A 16,838-nucleotide genomic window follows, 5' to 3' on the forward strand; every position below is an offset into this window, starting at 1 on the left:
TATCCCCCCTCTACCTTTATCCCCCCTCTACCTTTATCCCCCCTCTACCTTTATCCCCCCTCTACCTTTACCACTCTTCTGCTGGAATACAAAAACTTTAAGGTTCTGCAGATACTTTCCCAGAGAGTTGGCAGTTGGTTTAATATTGGTCCTAACTAGTAAAACCCCCAAACCTCTCTGAAATGCAGGATGTGATCAACTTCCTATGTTTAGGTTTAGAACCTGCATTTTTGTCATTTCTTTCCCACCTGGAAGAGTCATTTGAAGAGCATCACACAGAAGATGCAGAAGAAGGAGAAAGGCAAACGGGGAGATTTTCCACTGACACTTAGTTGCTGTTTTTGTTTCTTTGCTTCCATTGCAGTGAAATGAAGCAGAAGCTGGATGAAGAGGGTAACAAGTGCAGCATCCTTTCCAAGCAGCAGAAGTTCAACGAGCACTGCTGCATTCGCTGCTGCTCCCCCTTCACCTTCCTCATCAACAGCAAGCGACAGTGCCAGGACTGCAAGTACAACATCTGCAAGAGCTGCAGCTCTTACCAGAAGAAGGAGAAGGCTTGGATTTGCACTGTCTGCCAGCAAGCAAGGTAAAGACCTAGTGTTTAGCAACTTCTAGAAAGCAGCTGTGGGCTTTTCCGTGTGTTTGTCAGTAGCTGCCACTGGCAGGCTGGAACATGAAGTAGCTGTTTAGAGAGCTTGGTTTGTGTGGTGTGATGTGCCTGGCTTTTTTCAGAGAGGTTAATTTGTTCCAAGAGTGTTTTGCTGGCATTTTCCAGGCTTGCTGAGCTGGACTGATGAATCAGCAAGCAGTAATTGGACTTAGCTTGAGCAGGGGCTGGGATCTCCTGAAGTGTCTGGGCTGCTAATGGAACCTGAGAGCAGATGGTGGTAAGGCAGTTAATCATTGTGCAGCAAATCCCACTGATGGCTTGGGAGTCAAAGGAGGGGTGTTGGTGAATAGATCATCCAGCTGTGACTGTGTTTTGGAGTGCTTTTCTAAATGCTACCTCATTGGTGGGGATGCTTGAGGCATACTCTGGCAAATAACCAGAGAAAATAGAAGTGCAACCTGTTGGATTTCTTAACATCTGTTAAGGCTATGCTGCCAGGCTTCTATTTGCAGAGAGTATCAGGGATTTACTAGCTCACCCTTCTGAGGCTAGCAGAGCCCACAGCACTGAACACTACACTGGGACTTGAGGTCTAGTCTGGCTGCATTTGTCACTGAGTAGTATGCACTGGGATTGTTGCTGATGTGAAAATAGGCCAATGCTTCTGGTTGTATTTTCTGTTGGGGTTTTCATGCAAATCTAGGCTGAGTGGGCAAACAGGGCACCCTTCAAATGCACTGTAGAAAGCTGGGTGAAGCAGAACCTGGTGAAGTTCAGAGTGCTGCACCTGGGGAGGGACAGCCCCATGCAGCAGTACAGGTTAGGGGGTGACCTGCTAGAAAGCAGCTCTGCAGAGAAGGGCCTAGGAGTCCTGGTGAATAACAAGCTGACCTTGAGCCAGCAATGTGCCCTTGTGGCCAAGAAGGTCAGTGGTGTCCTGGAGGGCATTGAGAAGAGTGTGATCAGCAGGTTGAGGCAGGTCACAGCTGGAATATTTTGTCCAGTTCTGGGCTTCCCAGTTCAAGAGAGACAAGGAACTACTGGAGAGAGTCCAGTGAAGGGTTACAAAGATGTTGAGGGCACTGGAGCATCTTTCTTATGAGGAAAGGTTGAGAGACCTGGGGCTGTTTATCCTGGAGATGACTCAAAAGGGATTTTAACAATGCTTATTGATATCTAAATGGCAAATGTCAAAAGGATGGGGCCAGTCTTTTTTCAGTGGTGCCCAGAAACTGTCTTGTGAGGGTGACAGAGCACTGGAGCAGGCTGCTCAGAGGCATTGTGGCATCTCCATGTCTGGAGAGTTTCCAAACCCACCTGGACATCCTGCTCTGGGTGACCCTGCTTTAACATGGGGGTTGGGCTAGATGATGCCTTGAGGCCCCTTCCAACCCCTCCCATTCTGTGATTTGGCAGCCCCTGGCACAGCCCTGTGCAAAATCTTCATATTTGAGATGGTTTTGTTTGGAGGGATCCAGCCACTGTAATGTGCTCTAATGTCAGCAGAACAGAGAGTGGGTTTTTTCTTTAAATATAGTAAAATTACTAGTAGATGTGATTGGTAGCCTGCCAAAGGATACACCTCTGCTTAGCTGATGCTGTTGTAAAGCTTTGTGAAGCCTCTGGTTGGGGGGGAACCAAACACCAAAACCCCAGCAAAACGTAGCAGAACCTCAGGATGCTTTGAGAAGGGAATTCTCTTAGTTACTGCCTGAACCATGTATTTGTTTTGTTTTGGTGCATTTGACTGGCACAGAAGGGTTGGTTTCAGTCCTCAGTAGTGGAAAGCTAATGAAGATGTAACTCTGCTTAGCAATTTTGGTCTGCTTCCCAGCAGGCTAAACCGTTTGGTAAGGAGGAGCTGGAACAGCTTTTAGGTGATCAGCCTCAGCTCAGAGCTTGAATATTTCTGCTGTCTGAAGGCCTTGTCTGACACTAGAGAGAACTTCTACAGAATCTGGAGGCTCAGACTGTCATGTAAATGCCAGGAGATGTTTTTCCTTTTGAGACAGCATTGTGTGGGAGCACTCACTTGCTCTGGGGCATAGCAGAACAGATAGAAGCTGTAGCTCTGCCCACGTGCATGTTGCCTCCACTGGACACATGTGGGTCTTGTTCTGCTTTTGTAGAAGTCCTCTGAATGATCCCACTCACATTCTACTGAAGGAATTCACTAACTTTGAGTAAAGAGTAGTGAGAATTATCTTCCTCAGCTGCATGTACTTGTAGAAACAGCAATGCCTACTGCTTTCCTCCCATTTTCTTCCCCTTCCTTCCCTCACCACTCTCATCCTGTGGACCACAAGCACCATACCCATTTACAGAACCCAGAATTAACCAGGTGGAAAAGACCTTTGAGATCATCAAGTCCAACCTATCACCCAACACCATCTGATCAACTAAACCATGGCACCAAGTGCCTCAGCCAGGCTCTGGAGAGCAGCCAGGCAGAAAGGGACCTCGGGGTACTGATTGATAGTAGGCTGAATATGAGCCAGCAGTGTGCTCAGGCAGCCAAGAAGGTCAATGGCATTGTGGCCTGCATCAGGAACAGTGTGGCCAGCAGGAGCAGGGAAGTCATTCTGCCCTGGACTCAGCACTGCTTAGGCCACACCTTGAGTCCTGTGTCTGGTTCTGGAGTCCTCAGTTTAGGAAGGATATTGAGACACTTGAATGTGTCCAGAGAAGGGCAACGAGGCTGGGGAGGGGTCTGGAGCACAGCCCTGTGAGGAGAGGCTGAGGGAACTTAGCCTGGAGAAGAGGAGGCTCTGGGGAGACCTTACTGCTCTCTACAACTCCCTGAAGGGAGGTTGTAGCCAGGTGGGGGTTGGTGTCTTCTCCCAGGCAACCAGCACCAGAATAAGAGGACACAGTCTCAAGCTGTGCCAGGGGAGGTTTAGGCTGGATGTTAGGAGGAAGTTCATCCCAGAGAGAGAGATTGACCATTGGAATGTGCTGCCCAGGGAGGTGGTGGAGTCACCATGACTGGAGGTGTTTAAAAAGAGCCTGGATGAAGCACTTGGTGCCATGGTTTAGTTGATTAGATGGTGTTGGGTGATAGGTTGGACTTGATGATCTTAAAGGTCTCTTCCAACCTGGTTAATTCTATGCTGTGCTATGCTATGTTGTGCTGTGCTGTGCTATGCTATTCCACCCCCAGTGATGGTGACTCCCCCACCCCCTTGGGCAGCACATTCCAATGGCAAATCACTCTTTTCTGTGAAGAATTTCTTCCTAACATCCAGCCTAAACCTCCCCTGGCACAGCTTGAGACTGTGTCCTCTTGTGCTGTCACAGTTTCCCTGGGAGAAGAGGCAGTGCCCAAGGAGAGCAATGGCAATAGCCTGCATTTTGCACAAGAGTCAGGGAGTCTGTAGTTTATTGAGTTGTTCCTTAACTGGAAGAGGAGGAGGAGGGAGATCTGTGCAAACTGATTGCTTTGGCAGGTTGATCTCTGCTGGGTTTTTTGTTGGTTTGGGTTTTTTGCTCTCCTGATCTGTCTTAATTATTTCTGAAGTATGCACTGTGAAGAATTTCAGTTCTGCTAGACAGAATGAAGCTCTACTTGCATAACATACAGCAGCCTGCAATGCTGCTGCTGCACTCAGCTTTGAGAAAAGCATCTAAAAATGGATTTGGAGGAGGGTAGGCAGGAGAGGTCTATGAAATCAGCCAAATACAAGTGCTAATTAGGCCATCTTTGCTAGCTTGGAGTAGCCTCAGAAGTGAGCCTGAGGCTCAGTGCCTCCAGGGAGGACTAACCTGTGTTCCAGGAGCTCTGGATTCCAGTCTTAGCCATTCACCTGCTGACCTTGGAGAAGTTTCCATGTCTCAGGCTCCCCCACGTGCAGAATGGATTTAATGATGCTGAGCTCTTGGAGGTCAGTGGTTGAAAAGCTAAATGGGGTGGTTGTAAAGTGCTAAGTGTTATTAATGTGCTCTTGTTGGAGAAGTTTTGCTGCAGTCAGCAGGGTTAAAACCTGTGTGTGGTGCAGTAGCACAGGGAGGTACATGCTTGGAGGGAAGGAATGAGAACAGAATATCAGAGCTTTGTTGATATGTAACTGCTTGACCCTACCTACTTTTGGCTACCACCTCTCCCTAAAGGAAATAAATACTAGGTAAGCAGTGTGCAAAAGTAAGGGCAGAAGGGCAACGTGAAAGAATGGAACACAGATTGTCCACAAAATAAACAGCATAGAAATTACAGTCTGGGGGGGGGGGTTAGCCTTTCAGTTTGGCTGAGGGACTTCCAGGGAAGGTGGCAAGGTAAAAGCTAGTGGAGCCCAACATCATGGCATTGAACAAGTCCAAGTGCCAGGTGCTGCACTTTGGTCACAACAACCACAGGCAGTGCTACAGGCTGGGGTCAGAGTGGCTGGAGAGCAGCCAGGCAGAAAGGGACCTGGGGGTACTGGTTGACAGCAGCTGAACATGAGCCAGCAGTGTGCCCAGGGGGCCAAGAAAGCCAATGGCATCCTGGATTGCATCAGCAACAGTGTGGCCATCAGGAGCAGGGAAGTCATTCTGCCCTGGACTCAGCACTGGTTAGGCCACACCTTGAGTCCTGCGTCTGGTTCTGGAGTCCTCAGTTTAGGAAGGATATTGAGACCCTTGAACATGTCCAGAGAAGGGCAACAAGGCTGGGGAGAGGTCTGGAGCACAGCCCTGTGAGGAGAGGCTGAGGGAGCTTAGCCTGGAGAAGAGGAGGCTCAGGGCAGACCTTACTGCTCTCTACAACTCCCTGAAGGGAGGTTGTAGCCAGGTGGGGGTTGGTGTCTTCTCCCAGGCACCCAGCACCAGAACAAGAGGACACAGTCTCAAGCTGTGCCAGGGGAGGTTTAGGCTGGATGTTAGGAAGAAATTCTTCCCAGCAAGAGAGACTGGCCATTGGAATGTACTGGCCAGGGAGGTGGTGGAGTCACCACCTCTGGAAGTGTTTAAGAGGAGATTGGATGAGGCACTTGGTGCCATGGTTTAGTTGATTAGATGGAGTTGGGTGACAGGTTGGACTTGATGATCTCTGAGGTCTTTTCCAACCTGGTCTGGTCTGGTCTATTCTATTCTATTCTATTCTATTCTATTCTATTCTATTCTATTCTATTCTATTCTATTCTATTCTATTCTATGCTATTCTATGCTATTCTATGCTATTCTATGCTATTCTATGCTATTCTATGCTATTCTATGCTATTCTATTCTATTCTATTCTATTCTACTCAGCTGATGGGTGCTACCAGAATGCAAACACAGCTCAGCACCACTTCTGAGCTGGGTGCTTCCCAGTGTGTAGTTTAGCCTTTGCTGGCTTTGCTTATTCTTCTTACACAAAGGTTCTGCTGCCCTCAGTTCCAAGGTACTGCTCCAGACTTTACAAAGCTGCTGTCTGAGCATTACTGAGGTTGAAGAGTGCCAGCTGTCAGAATTGCTTTTTAAAAGAGCAAGTGGCTGCATGCAATGGCTGCTGGATTGTGCTGAGTCTTGGGAGCTGTCTGATATTTGCACACTTTTCATTTAGGTCATAAAGGCATCATTGTGGCTTCCAAAATCATTTGGACACTTCCATTTGCCTGGGTGGTTGCTGGTGCTGATTCTGTGCATTTCAAATGTCTTTGGGTGGTTTATGAAGGGTAGAAGAACTTAAAATGAAAACATAGCTTTAGTGTATATTTAAAGGTGGAAAATTCAGAGTCACAGGATGTTAGGGGTTGGAAGGGACCTCTAAAGATCATCCAGTCCACCCCCCCTGCCTGAGCAGGATCACTCAGAGCAGGTCACACAGGAACACATCCAGGTGAGTCTTCAAAGTCTCCAGAGAAGGAAACTCCACAACCTCTCTGGGCAGCCTGCTCCAGGGCCCCAGCACCCCCACAGTGAAAAAGTTTCTCCTTCTGTTCCTGTGGCACCTCCTCTGCTCCAGTTCTATTCTGTTCTATTCTATTCACATTGCCCCTTGTCCTGTCATTGGACATCCCTGAGCAGAGCCTGGCTCTCTCCTCCTGACACTGCCCTGCACATCTTTATCAACAGGAGTGAGGGCACCTCTCAGCCCCAAGCTGAAGAGCCCCAGCTCCCTCAGCCTGTCCTCACAGGGAGACGTTCCAGCACCTTTGTGGCTCTGTGCTGGACTCTTTCAAGCAGTTCCCTGAGGCCCTTCTTGAACTGAGGGGCCCAGAACTGGTCACAATATTCCAGATGCAGCCTCACCAGGGCAGAGTAGAAGGGGAGAGGGGAAAAAGTGCTTCCTCCATGTCTCACATGTCTTACATAACAGTTATGCATATCTGAGGGCTTACAGAGAGTTGGGTTTTTTATAGTATGTGAAAGGAGTAAAATTTTGTATTACTCTGTAGGTGACAGAATTCATCAGGTGAAGAAGTAGGAGGCAGACCTGGATTCTGCTTCCTACTCATAACTTGCTCACCATCTGGTGTTGAAAAGGTCACCTTGCCTTTGCATTTTTTTTTCTCCATTATGGGATAGGCTTGATCCCTGCCTCAGTAAAATGTGCTCGTTAGTTTTCTATAGCTTAATCTATTTTTTTGAGACCCAACAGCCCTGGAGTGTCTGAATAGAAACCATGGCTGTGACAGGCTCCATATGGGCAATCAGGATGTTGGAAGACTCCAGGCTTTTAGTAAGGAATAACAGATATGCCACCCAGTTTCCTAGGAGAGACATTTTAAAGCTCTTCTCTTTCTGAATCCTTTGCAAGGATCAGCCCAGAGCCTCATCTCATCTATCACAGCATCACCAGTCCCCTTCTCTCTGTGAGATCTTAGTCCGTGTGGGCTCTGCAACCTGCTGCTTCTTGACCACAGCAAGAGTTTGAAGAGCTTTCCAAGGCAGAAAAGCCTAAATTGCTTTGTTGTTCTAAGGATGGGGTAATCCCACAGGGCAGGTCCTCAGTCAGAAAAGCAGGAAGATGGCTCAGCATTTGCTCTCCTGTGCTCTACAATACAGAGAAACAACTGGATGGTGCTTCCTGCCCTTGCTAGGTCTAAGAAAGCTGGCACAAATTTACAGATGGATTATGGGGTTATAATTAGTTTATTTTTGTTAACCTAAGTCTACTGCTACACACTCTCAACTGCAATGCTAGATTGAAACAGGCTTTGAAATTTAAACCAAGGGTCCTGCACTTGGGTCACAACAACCCCAAGCAACTCTACAGGCTTGGGGCAGCATGGCTGGGAAGCTGTCTGGCAGAACCTGGGGGTTCTAATGGACAAGCTGAATGGGAGGCAGCAGTATGCCCAGGTGGCCAAGAAAGCCAAAGCCATCCTGGCTGGGATCAGCAATGCTGTGTCCAGCAGGAGCAGGGAGGGGATTGTCCCCTGGCACTCAGCTCTGGGGAGGCCACACCTGGAGTATTGTGTCCAGTTTTGGGCACCACAACACAGGAAAGATGTGGAGGTGCTGGAGCCAGGGCAGAGAAGGGCAAGGAAGCTGGGGAGGGCCTGGAGAATAAATCTGATGAAGAGCAACTGAAGGAGCTGGGGATGGTTAGTTTGGAAAAGAGGAGGCTGAGAGGAGACCTCATTGCTGTCTACAGCTACCTGAAAGGACATTGTGGAGAGGCTGCTGCTGGTCTCTTCTCACAGGTAGTTAGTGATAGAACAAGAGGGAATGGCCTCAAGCTGTGCCTGGGTAGGGTTAGACTGGACAGTAGGAAAAAAATTTCCCAGCAAGAGTGGTCAGGGATTGGAATGAGCTGCCCAGGGAGGTGGCTGACTCCCCAAGCCTGGATGTGTTTAAAGGTGGTTTGGATGTGGTGCTTGGGGATATGGTTTAGGGGTGACCCTTGTAGAGTAGGGTTCTGGGTTGGACTTGGTGATCCTGAGGGTCTTTTCCAACCTGAATGTGTCTGTGAAATTACAACAGGGGTTAAAAAAACAAATCCTACGTTTTTGGGCACAAATTTGGCAGTTCATTTCCCAGGAAACATACCAAGAATTCCCCCTTGCAAATAGCAGCCCAGGGACTGACAAAGTAGAAGGCAAACAACCAGGCAAGTGACTGTATGCAAAGCAAAAGTGCACTTTGCAGAAGCCATTGCTTGCTTTATGCTTTTGTGCTTCCACTGGGTCCCTGCTATTTAAAACTTGAGCAGCTTTGCCTTGAGACCTTCCATTTGTCTCTGGTGTCAAACATTTCCATGGTAACATTTCACTTGGCTTTTTTCCCCCTTTCACTAGCTTTACCTTCCACTAGGAGACTTGGTTATTACTGAGAAGAAACAGACTTCAGGTCTGTCAGAATGGCCTCAGATATAGTTGCTGGCATTTACCTGCAGGATAGCCAAGGGATCAGGCCCAGCCAGCATGGATTCAGGAAGGGCAGGTCCTGCCTGACCAACCTGATCTCCTTCTATGATCAGGTGACTGCCTGGTGGATATGGGGCAGGCTGTGGATGTAGTCTACCTGGACTTCAGCAAGGCCTTTGACACCATTGCCCTCCAATGGCATCCTGGCCTGCATCAGGAATAGTGTGGCCAGCAGGAGCAGGGAAGTCATTGTGCCCCTGTACTCAGCACTGGTTAGGCCACACCTTGAGTCCTGTGTCCAGTTCTGGGCTCCTCAATTTAAGAAGGACATTGAGACACTTGAACATGTCCAGAGAAGGGCAACAAAGCTGGGGAGGGGTCTGGAGCAGAGCCCTGTGAGGAGAGGCTGAGGGAGCTGGGGCTGCTTAGCCTGGAGAAGAGGAGGCTCAGGGGAGACCTTCTTGCTCTCTACAACTACCTGAAGGGAGGTTGTAGCCAGGTGAGGACTGGCCTCTTTTCACAGGCAATCAGCACCAGAACAAGAGGACACAGTCTCAAGCTGTGCCAGGGGAGGTTTAGGCTGGAGGTGAGAAGAAAGTTCTTCCCAGAAAGAGAGATTGGCCACTGGAATGTGCTGCCCAGGGAGGTGGTGGAGTCACTGTCCCTGGAGGTGTTCAAAATGGGACTGGATGTGACACTTGGAGCCATGGTTTAGTTAGTCAGGAGGTGTTGGGTGAGAGGTTGGACTTGATGATCTCTGAGGTCTTTTCTAACCTAGTTGATTCTATGATTCTGTGATTTAGCAAGGTCAGCAGGGTTCAGCAAGCATTAGAGGCTTTGGCATAGGAAGGAACAGGAGTTAGCAGGTGGTTATGAGCCTTGGAGAGAGGAATACAGAATGCTTGGCCTGTGTTTTATCTCAGAGATCTGTCAAGAGCAGATCACTCAGGCTCTGCTCTTGCCTTTGCAAGAGCATTTAGTGCATGGAGTGTGTTTAGAAAGTCACAGCACTCTGCTGAGTCTGTTCAACTTCACTGTGGGCTCTCAACACCTACAGTTTATTTAGAATAAACTTTTATTTAGAATAAACCAAACCAGGTTGGAAGAGACCTTCAAGATCATCGTGTCCAACCCATCAACCAATCCAACCCACCTAAACAACTAACCCATGGCACCAAGCACCCCATCAAGTCTCCTCCTGAACACCTCCAGTGATGGTGACTCCACCACCTCCTTGGGCAGCCCATTCCAATGGGCAATCACTCTCTCTGTATAGAACTTCTTCCTAACATCCAACCTGAACCTCCCCTGGTGCAGCCTGAGACTGTGTCCTCTTGTTCTGGTACTGGCTGCCTGGGAGAAGAGACCAGCATCTGCTTGTCTACAACCTCCCTTCAGGTAGCTGTAGAGATTGATAAGGTCACCCCTGAGTCTCCTCCAGGCTAAGCAGCCCCAGCTCCCTCAGTCTCTCCTCATAGGGCTGTGTTCCAAACCCCTCACCAACTTCGTTCCCCTTCTCTGGACTTGTTCCAGCAAGTCAACCTCCTTCCTAAACTGAGGGGCCCAGAACTGGACACAGGACTCAAGGTGTGGCCTAACCAGTGCAGTGTACAGGGGCAGAATGACCTCCCTGCTCCTGCTGGCCACACTGCTCCTGATGCAGGCCAGGATGCCATTGGCCCTCTTGGCACACTGCAGGCTCATGTTCAGCCTACCATCAGCCAGCACCCCCAGGTCCTTCTCTGCCTGGCTGCTCTCCAGCCACTCTGACCCCAGCCTGTAGCACTGCATGGGGTTGTTGTGGCCAATGTGCAGAACCTGACACTTGGATGTGTTCAATCTCATGCCGTTGGATTCTGCCCATCTGTCCAGCCTGTCGAGGTCCCTCTGCAGAGCCTCTCTACCCTCCAGCAGTTTGTGGCCCCTGACGCCACCAGGAAGACCTGGTGCTGCTCATTTGGCTGCAGCCCACTCAAAAGCTTAGAGGGCCACTGCTGCAGAGGAGCCATTCCTGTGCTGGGGTGAGGAACGTCCCTTAAAGCTTTGGTAGATCAACAAATTGGGACTTTTTTGTCTTGTAGATTGCTCTCCATGTTGCCAGACAGGAGGCTTTGCTGTGCTGAGGGTGTCTCTTTGTACCTGTTTGTTTTGGGGTTTTGTTTCCTGATGGGCTTGATAGGGCCTCTACTTGGCAAACTTGGTGCAGAAATACATTGTGATATTCAACAGCAAAATCCAGTGCTTAGAATCACAGAATTGTCAGGGTTAGAAGGGACCTCAAGGATCAGCCAGTTCCAATCCCCCTGCCATGGCCTGGGACACCTCACACTACATCAGGTTGCTGTGAACCACATCCAGCCTGGTCTTCAAAACCTCCAGGGATGAGGCTTCCACCACCTCCCTGGGCAACCTGTGCCAGTCTCTCACCACCCTCGTGGAGAATTTCTTCCTAACATCCAATCTGAATCTACCCATTTCTATTTTTGTTCCATTCCCCTCAGCCCTATCATCATTACCTTGATTCCTTCCTCCCAGCCCCCTGTGGAAGTTTCCTTAAGAGCCTGAAAATCAACTAATAACCTTAATTAACACAGAGCTGGGAGTCATTCCAGCATGGATTATTTGACAGTGTGAGCATGCCTTCTCTTGTCATTGCAAGCCAGGCTGAAATTGGGATCCTTTTTACTGCTCCTCTTCAGCAATTAAGTGTTAACCACGAAAGGGAAAATTTAGTAGAGGGAGAGATTGCCTTTTCTGACTTTCAAGGTGACATTGCAAAGAGTGGAGTTCTAATTAAAAGTGTTGCCAAGATCCATTGAAACTTTATTGTCCAGGCTATCAGCTGTAATCATCTTTTCCCAAGGAAGTTTAATCAAAGAGCACAAAATCGATGCTTACCTTGATGTGAAAATGCAGCAACAGGATTCTTTTGTCAGGTTTGGTTTAATCATTTAATGCTTTGAAATATTTGAAATATGGTTTAAAAAAAAAAGAAATAAATTACTGCACACACCTCCCAAGCACAAATCCAGGCTGGGTGCAGAGGGGGTGAGAGCAGCTCAGAAGAAAGAGCTGCTCTCTGGGTGCATTGAGTAATGGGAAGCTCTCCACGAGCCAGCAGTACCCTCATGAAGCACAGCAGGCAGCTGTGTGCTGGGCTGCACCCAGAGGAATGCGGCCAGCAGGGCAAGAGAGGGGATTCTGCCCTTTGACTCTGTTCTGCTGAGACCCCACCTCCAATACTGCCTCCAGTTCTGGTGTCCACAGCATAAGGAGGACACAGAGCTGTTGGAGTGAGGCCAGAGGAGGTCACGAAGATGAGCCAAGGGCTGGAGCACCTCTGCTGTGAGGACAGGCTGAGGCAGCTGGCAGTGTTCAGCCTGGAGAAGAGAAGACTTCAAGGGGACCTCAGAGCTGCCTTCCAGTAGCTGAAGGGATCCTACAGCAAGGCTGCAGAGAGTTTTCATGAGGGTGTCTAGAGGCAGGCCAAGGAGGAATGGTTTGAAACTGTGGGAGAGAGCAGGGTTAGACTGGAGCTGAGGAGGAAGTTCTTTAGCAGGAGGGTGGTGAGACTCTAGAATAGGCTGCCCAGGGAGGCTGTGGCTGCTTCCTCCCTGGGTGTGTTGAAGGCCAGGTTGGATGAGGCCTTGAGCAGCTGAGACTACTAGAGATGTGTCCCTGTCCATGATGGGAAGGTTGGAGGAGATGATCTCTGAGGTCCCTTCCAACCTGAGCAATAGGGCAATGGGCAATAGTTTGAAGCTGAAACTCTTCTCCCTGTCTACTCTGAGCTCATGAAACCAGAGCTGGAATACTGTGTGCAGATTTGGGCTCCTCAGTTCAAGAGAGACAGGGATCTGCTGGAGGATGATGAAGGGACTGGAACATCTCTCCTATGAAGAGAGACTGGGAGACCTGGGGGTGTTTAGTCTGGGGAAGAGAGAGCTGTTCTCTATTTGGATATCCTAGATATCCAAAGTGGATACAGTGAAATCATACTCTAGATATCTAGAATTACTCCATTAGGTCAGTGCAGGGGTAGGGAAATTGTTACTACTCCAGACGAGTAGTTTTCTTAGTCCCTTTTTTTTCTCTTTTTCCCCAGAGAGGAGCAAATACTAAATATCTTTAATAATGTGTTGAAATATGTCAGCTTCTTGCTTCAGGAAGTTGCAATGCTTTTAACATTGCTAAATGAAGCACTGAAGGCCTTTCCCTCACCTAAAGTGTGGCTTTCTGCTGCATTTTGCCGTCCGAATGTGTATCTTTCCTCTACTAGTAGTAGAGGTCACGGAGTAGATTGCAATACCTTCCTGAATTGCTTTGTTTCCCTCTCACCAATTTCACTGGCTTTTCTTCCAGGCATGATTCTATCTGTTCAAGTGGTACCTCCTTGCTTTCTGTAATGAAGTCACAATTACAGGCTGGCCTTCAATCTGAGTTAACTTCTACATTTTGACTTATAGTGGGAATGAGGTGAAGGAGTAGATTGCAGAGCAAAAGGTTAGGAGTAGTGGAATATGTCAGGACACAAGAGAGAAAGATGAGTTAGCACTGCTTAGTAAGGAATTAATCACTTATCACAGTTAAGCCTTAAGACTTGCATTAAATTCTTTAATTTGATCCAATCTGCTGGTAGCAGAAGGAGAGAGGGCTCACCAGGAAACCACAGTGAGATATTTGCATACACCTGCACTGTCCCCATCACAAGAAGGACACAGAGCTGTTGGAGTGAGTCCAGAGGAGGCCACAAAGATGAGCCAAGGGCTGGAGCAGCTCTGCTATGAGGATAGGCTGAGGCAGCTGGGGGTGTTCAGCCTGGTGAAGACTCCAGGGAGACCTCAGAGCTGCCTTCCAATAGCTGAAGGGATCCTACAGGAAGGCTGCAGAGGGACTTTTCATGAGGATGTCTAGGATGTCTAAGCCAGGGGGGAATGGATTGAAGCTGAGGGAGAGCAGGGTTAGACTGGAGCTTAGGAAGAGTTCTTCAGTAGGAGGGTGGTGAGACTCTGGAATAGGCTGCTCAGGGAGGCTGTGGCTGCCTCCTCCCTGGGGGTGTTGAAGGCCAGGTTGGATGAGACCTTGAGCAGGTGAGTCTAGTTGAGAGGTGTCCCTGCCCATGGTGGGAAGGTTGGGGGAGCTGATCTCTGAGGTCCCTTCCAACCTCAGCCAATCTGTGACTGCAAGCAAACTGTGTGTCTGCCCTTAGCTGTGTTTTGCAGCCACACTTTTGGTGAGACTCCTTCACTGCTGTGTCCAGGCTCTGGAGTCCTCAGCACAGGAAAGCCATGGATCTGTTGCAATAGGTCCAGAGTATGCCACAAAAATGATCACAGGACTGGAACACTTCTGCTGTGAGGACAGGCTGAAAAGGTTGGAGTTACTCAGCCTGGAGAAGAGCAGGCTCTGTGGACACACTATTGGATTCAGTGATCTCCAGAAGTCCCTTCCAGTCTCTAACATCCTGTGAGTCTGTGATTGCAGCCTTTCAGTACAGAAAGATGAGGAGAGTCTTGTCAGCCAGGCCTGTCATGACAGCACAAGGGGTGACAGTTTTAATGCAGAGAGGATTCAGACTTAATAGAAAGAAGAAATGTGGTTTTTTGATGAGAGTGGTGAAACACTGGCACAGGTTGCTTGGTGAGATCATAGGTTCCCCATCCCTGGAAGCATTCAAAGTCAGGTTAAGCAGCCTGCTCTAGTTGAAGATGTCCCTGCTCACTGCAGAAGTGTTGGACTAGATGACCTCTAAAGGCCTCTTCCAACCCAAACCTTTCTGTGGCTCCCTCAATCTTGAGCAGGATTTGCTCTGGTAAAGTCACTGATGCTGAGAACCTTCAAAACTGCAGTGGCACTTGTCTTTTATGGCAGAAGAGTAGCTGGTCATCAGGCTCTGCTCTCCAGACCCTATGTCCAGGGACTTTCCCCTTTTCTTAGCAGAAGTTCATGGTATTTGTGCTGTCCCTGCAAGTGCTGGCGTGGCCTGGCTTGCAGCAGCTCATCACAGAGACGTGGCTGTCATGCTGTGTTTGTAGAGATGGCAGCAATAAACCAGAAATACCAATGTAATGTCACATCCACCACAGGAGAGTCAGTCCAGTGGAGACAACAATGGGCTGACAATCAAGGGGGTCAGCCTCTATTTTTAGTTTGCTGGCTGACTGGCTGCGTGGCCTTGGGCAAATTGCTTTCACCTCTCTGTGCTTCTGCTTCCCCTCCAAATCCCTGCCTGTCTTTTTCATTTAGATGATTAGATCCCCTAGGCAAGGAATGCATCTTGTTTGTCCAGTTCCCTGGGTTTTGTTGGAGGCCTTGAGCTCTCCAGCCCTGTAACAATATTGATTCATTTCAGCGTTACCACGTATCTCTGATGCACTCATCTGAGGAGCCTGATCTTCACAAAGAGATGGACATTGCTGGCCCTGGCCTGGCATGCATCAAAAGCAATGTGGCCAGCAGGGTGAGAGAGGTGATTCTGCCCCTCTGCTCTGGTGAGACCTCCCCTGCAGTGCTGTGTCCAGCTCTGGAGCCCCCACACAAGAGAGACATGGACCTGATGGAGTGGGTCCAGAGGAGGGCCACCAAGATGATCAGAGGGCTGAAGCATCTCTCCTGCGAAGACAGGCTGAAAGAATTGGGGCTGTTCAGCTTGGAGAAGAGAAGGCTCTGGGGAGATCTTTTAGGTACATCACAGTGTCTGAAGGGGACCTACAGGAAGCCTGGGGAGGGACTGTTTGGAAGGGCTGGTAGCATTAGCACAAGGGGCAATGGTTTGAAACTGGAGCAGGGTAGATTTAGGTTGGACATCAGAACGAAGTTCTGCACAGTGAGAGTGGTGAAACACTGGAACAGGCTGCCCAGGGCAGTGGTGGAGGCACCATCCCTGGAGGTATTTAAAAGCTGTGTAGGTGTGGTGCTGAGGGACATGGTTTAGTGGAGGACTTGGCAGTGCTGGGTTCATGATGAGACTTGATCTTAAAGCTCTTTTCCCACCAAGCCAATTCTCTGCTGCTACTCTGTGATGTTGACAGGGGTTTCTTCTTCACATACTAGATGAGGTTGCTGTCAGTCATGCTTTTGATTATGCATCTTGTCGTGATTTCCCTCAGAGCTTCAGTTCCCACAGTGATGGGAAGCTCAGGCTTCCCTCTTCAAAATAGTTGTGATGCTTCGCTGCCTGGAACGCAGCTCACGGATTTCCAAAGCTGGAGTACTGAAACAATTAAAAACAAACCCCCCCAAATCAGTTCTATTTCCTAAACTCTGGGTTTTTAAAAGCCTGGGGCTGGCAGGATTAATTACATAAGGTAGGAAAGAAATGAGACCTGCTGCCACCCACTGTCCCTCCCGTTTTGGTGACAGTGAACACCCACCTCCCCGAGTGGAGGAGACACTCTCCTGATGGTGTATCCATATCTCATCTCTTGTCGTAGCAACAATACAGGCTGGGACCTGTTCTTCTTCCCAAGCATAATGTGACTGGGATGATTTCACCAGAGACATGTGCAGAACGGCCAAGTATTGTACTAGAATGTGTCAGTGGCTTCATTTGCATACGAATGAGCAGATAGAAACCACACGGGGTGGGGAGGGAGAGGGGTGGTGAAAAATTCTCCTGGAGAGAAACTTCTCTGAGCTGTTATTCCTAGATTACAAAGTGCAGTCATTACTCCACCAGCTTGAATGCTATTAACAGAACAATGCCTTTTAATAACAGCTAATTGTAACTAATTTTGTTGTGTTGAAATGGTGAGTGAGGAAGAACTGTGTTCATACCACTTAGAGCTGCTCAGCAAAGTCAGCAAGGACAGGAGGCTGTGCAGTACAGCTGAGGAAACTTCGCCTTCTCTCCTTGCTTCTAGCATGGGCACTGTGGAGATACGCTGGTGGTTTGCACATGCAAGATAGTTCTCATCGTCATGAGGAGGACACAGGGCTGGTGGAGTGAGTCCAGAGGAGGC

At 48.9% G+C, this 16,838-nt stretch overlaps 1 protein-coding gene across 3 annotated transcripts in view; it reads left to right on the plus strand.

The window, feature by feature from the left end:
• MYRIP (myosin VIIA and Rab interacting protein) overlaps nt 1-16,838 on the plus strand; it is a 172,167-nt gene that overhangs the window by 80,773 nt on the left and 74,556 nt on the right. For all 3 annotated transcript variants that reach the window (XM_068152784.1, XM_068152782.1, XM_068152783.1), the window contains exon 3: nt 365-586. In XM_068152784.1, the coding sequence (XP_068008885.1) occupies nt 365-586 (222 nt within the window). The remainder of the gene's footprint in view (nt 1-364; nt 587-16,838) is intronic.

Source organism: Melanerpes formicivorus, unplaced genomic scaffold (assembly GCF_026170545.1).
Source record: "Melanerpes formicivorus ecotype bairdi unplaced genomic scaffold, bMelFor1.0.p_v2 SCAF_24, whole genome shotgun sequence".
Classification (NCBI taxonomy): Eukaryota; Metazoa; Chordata; class Aves; order Piciformes; family Picidae; genus Melanerpes; species Melanerpes formicivorus.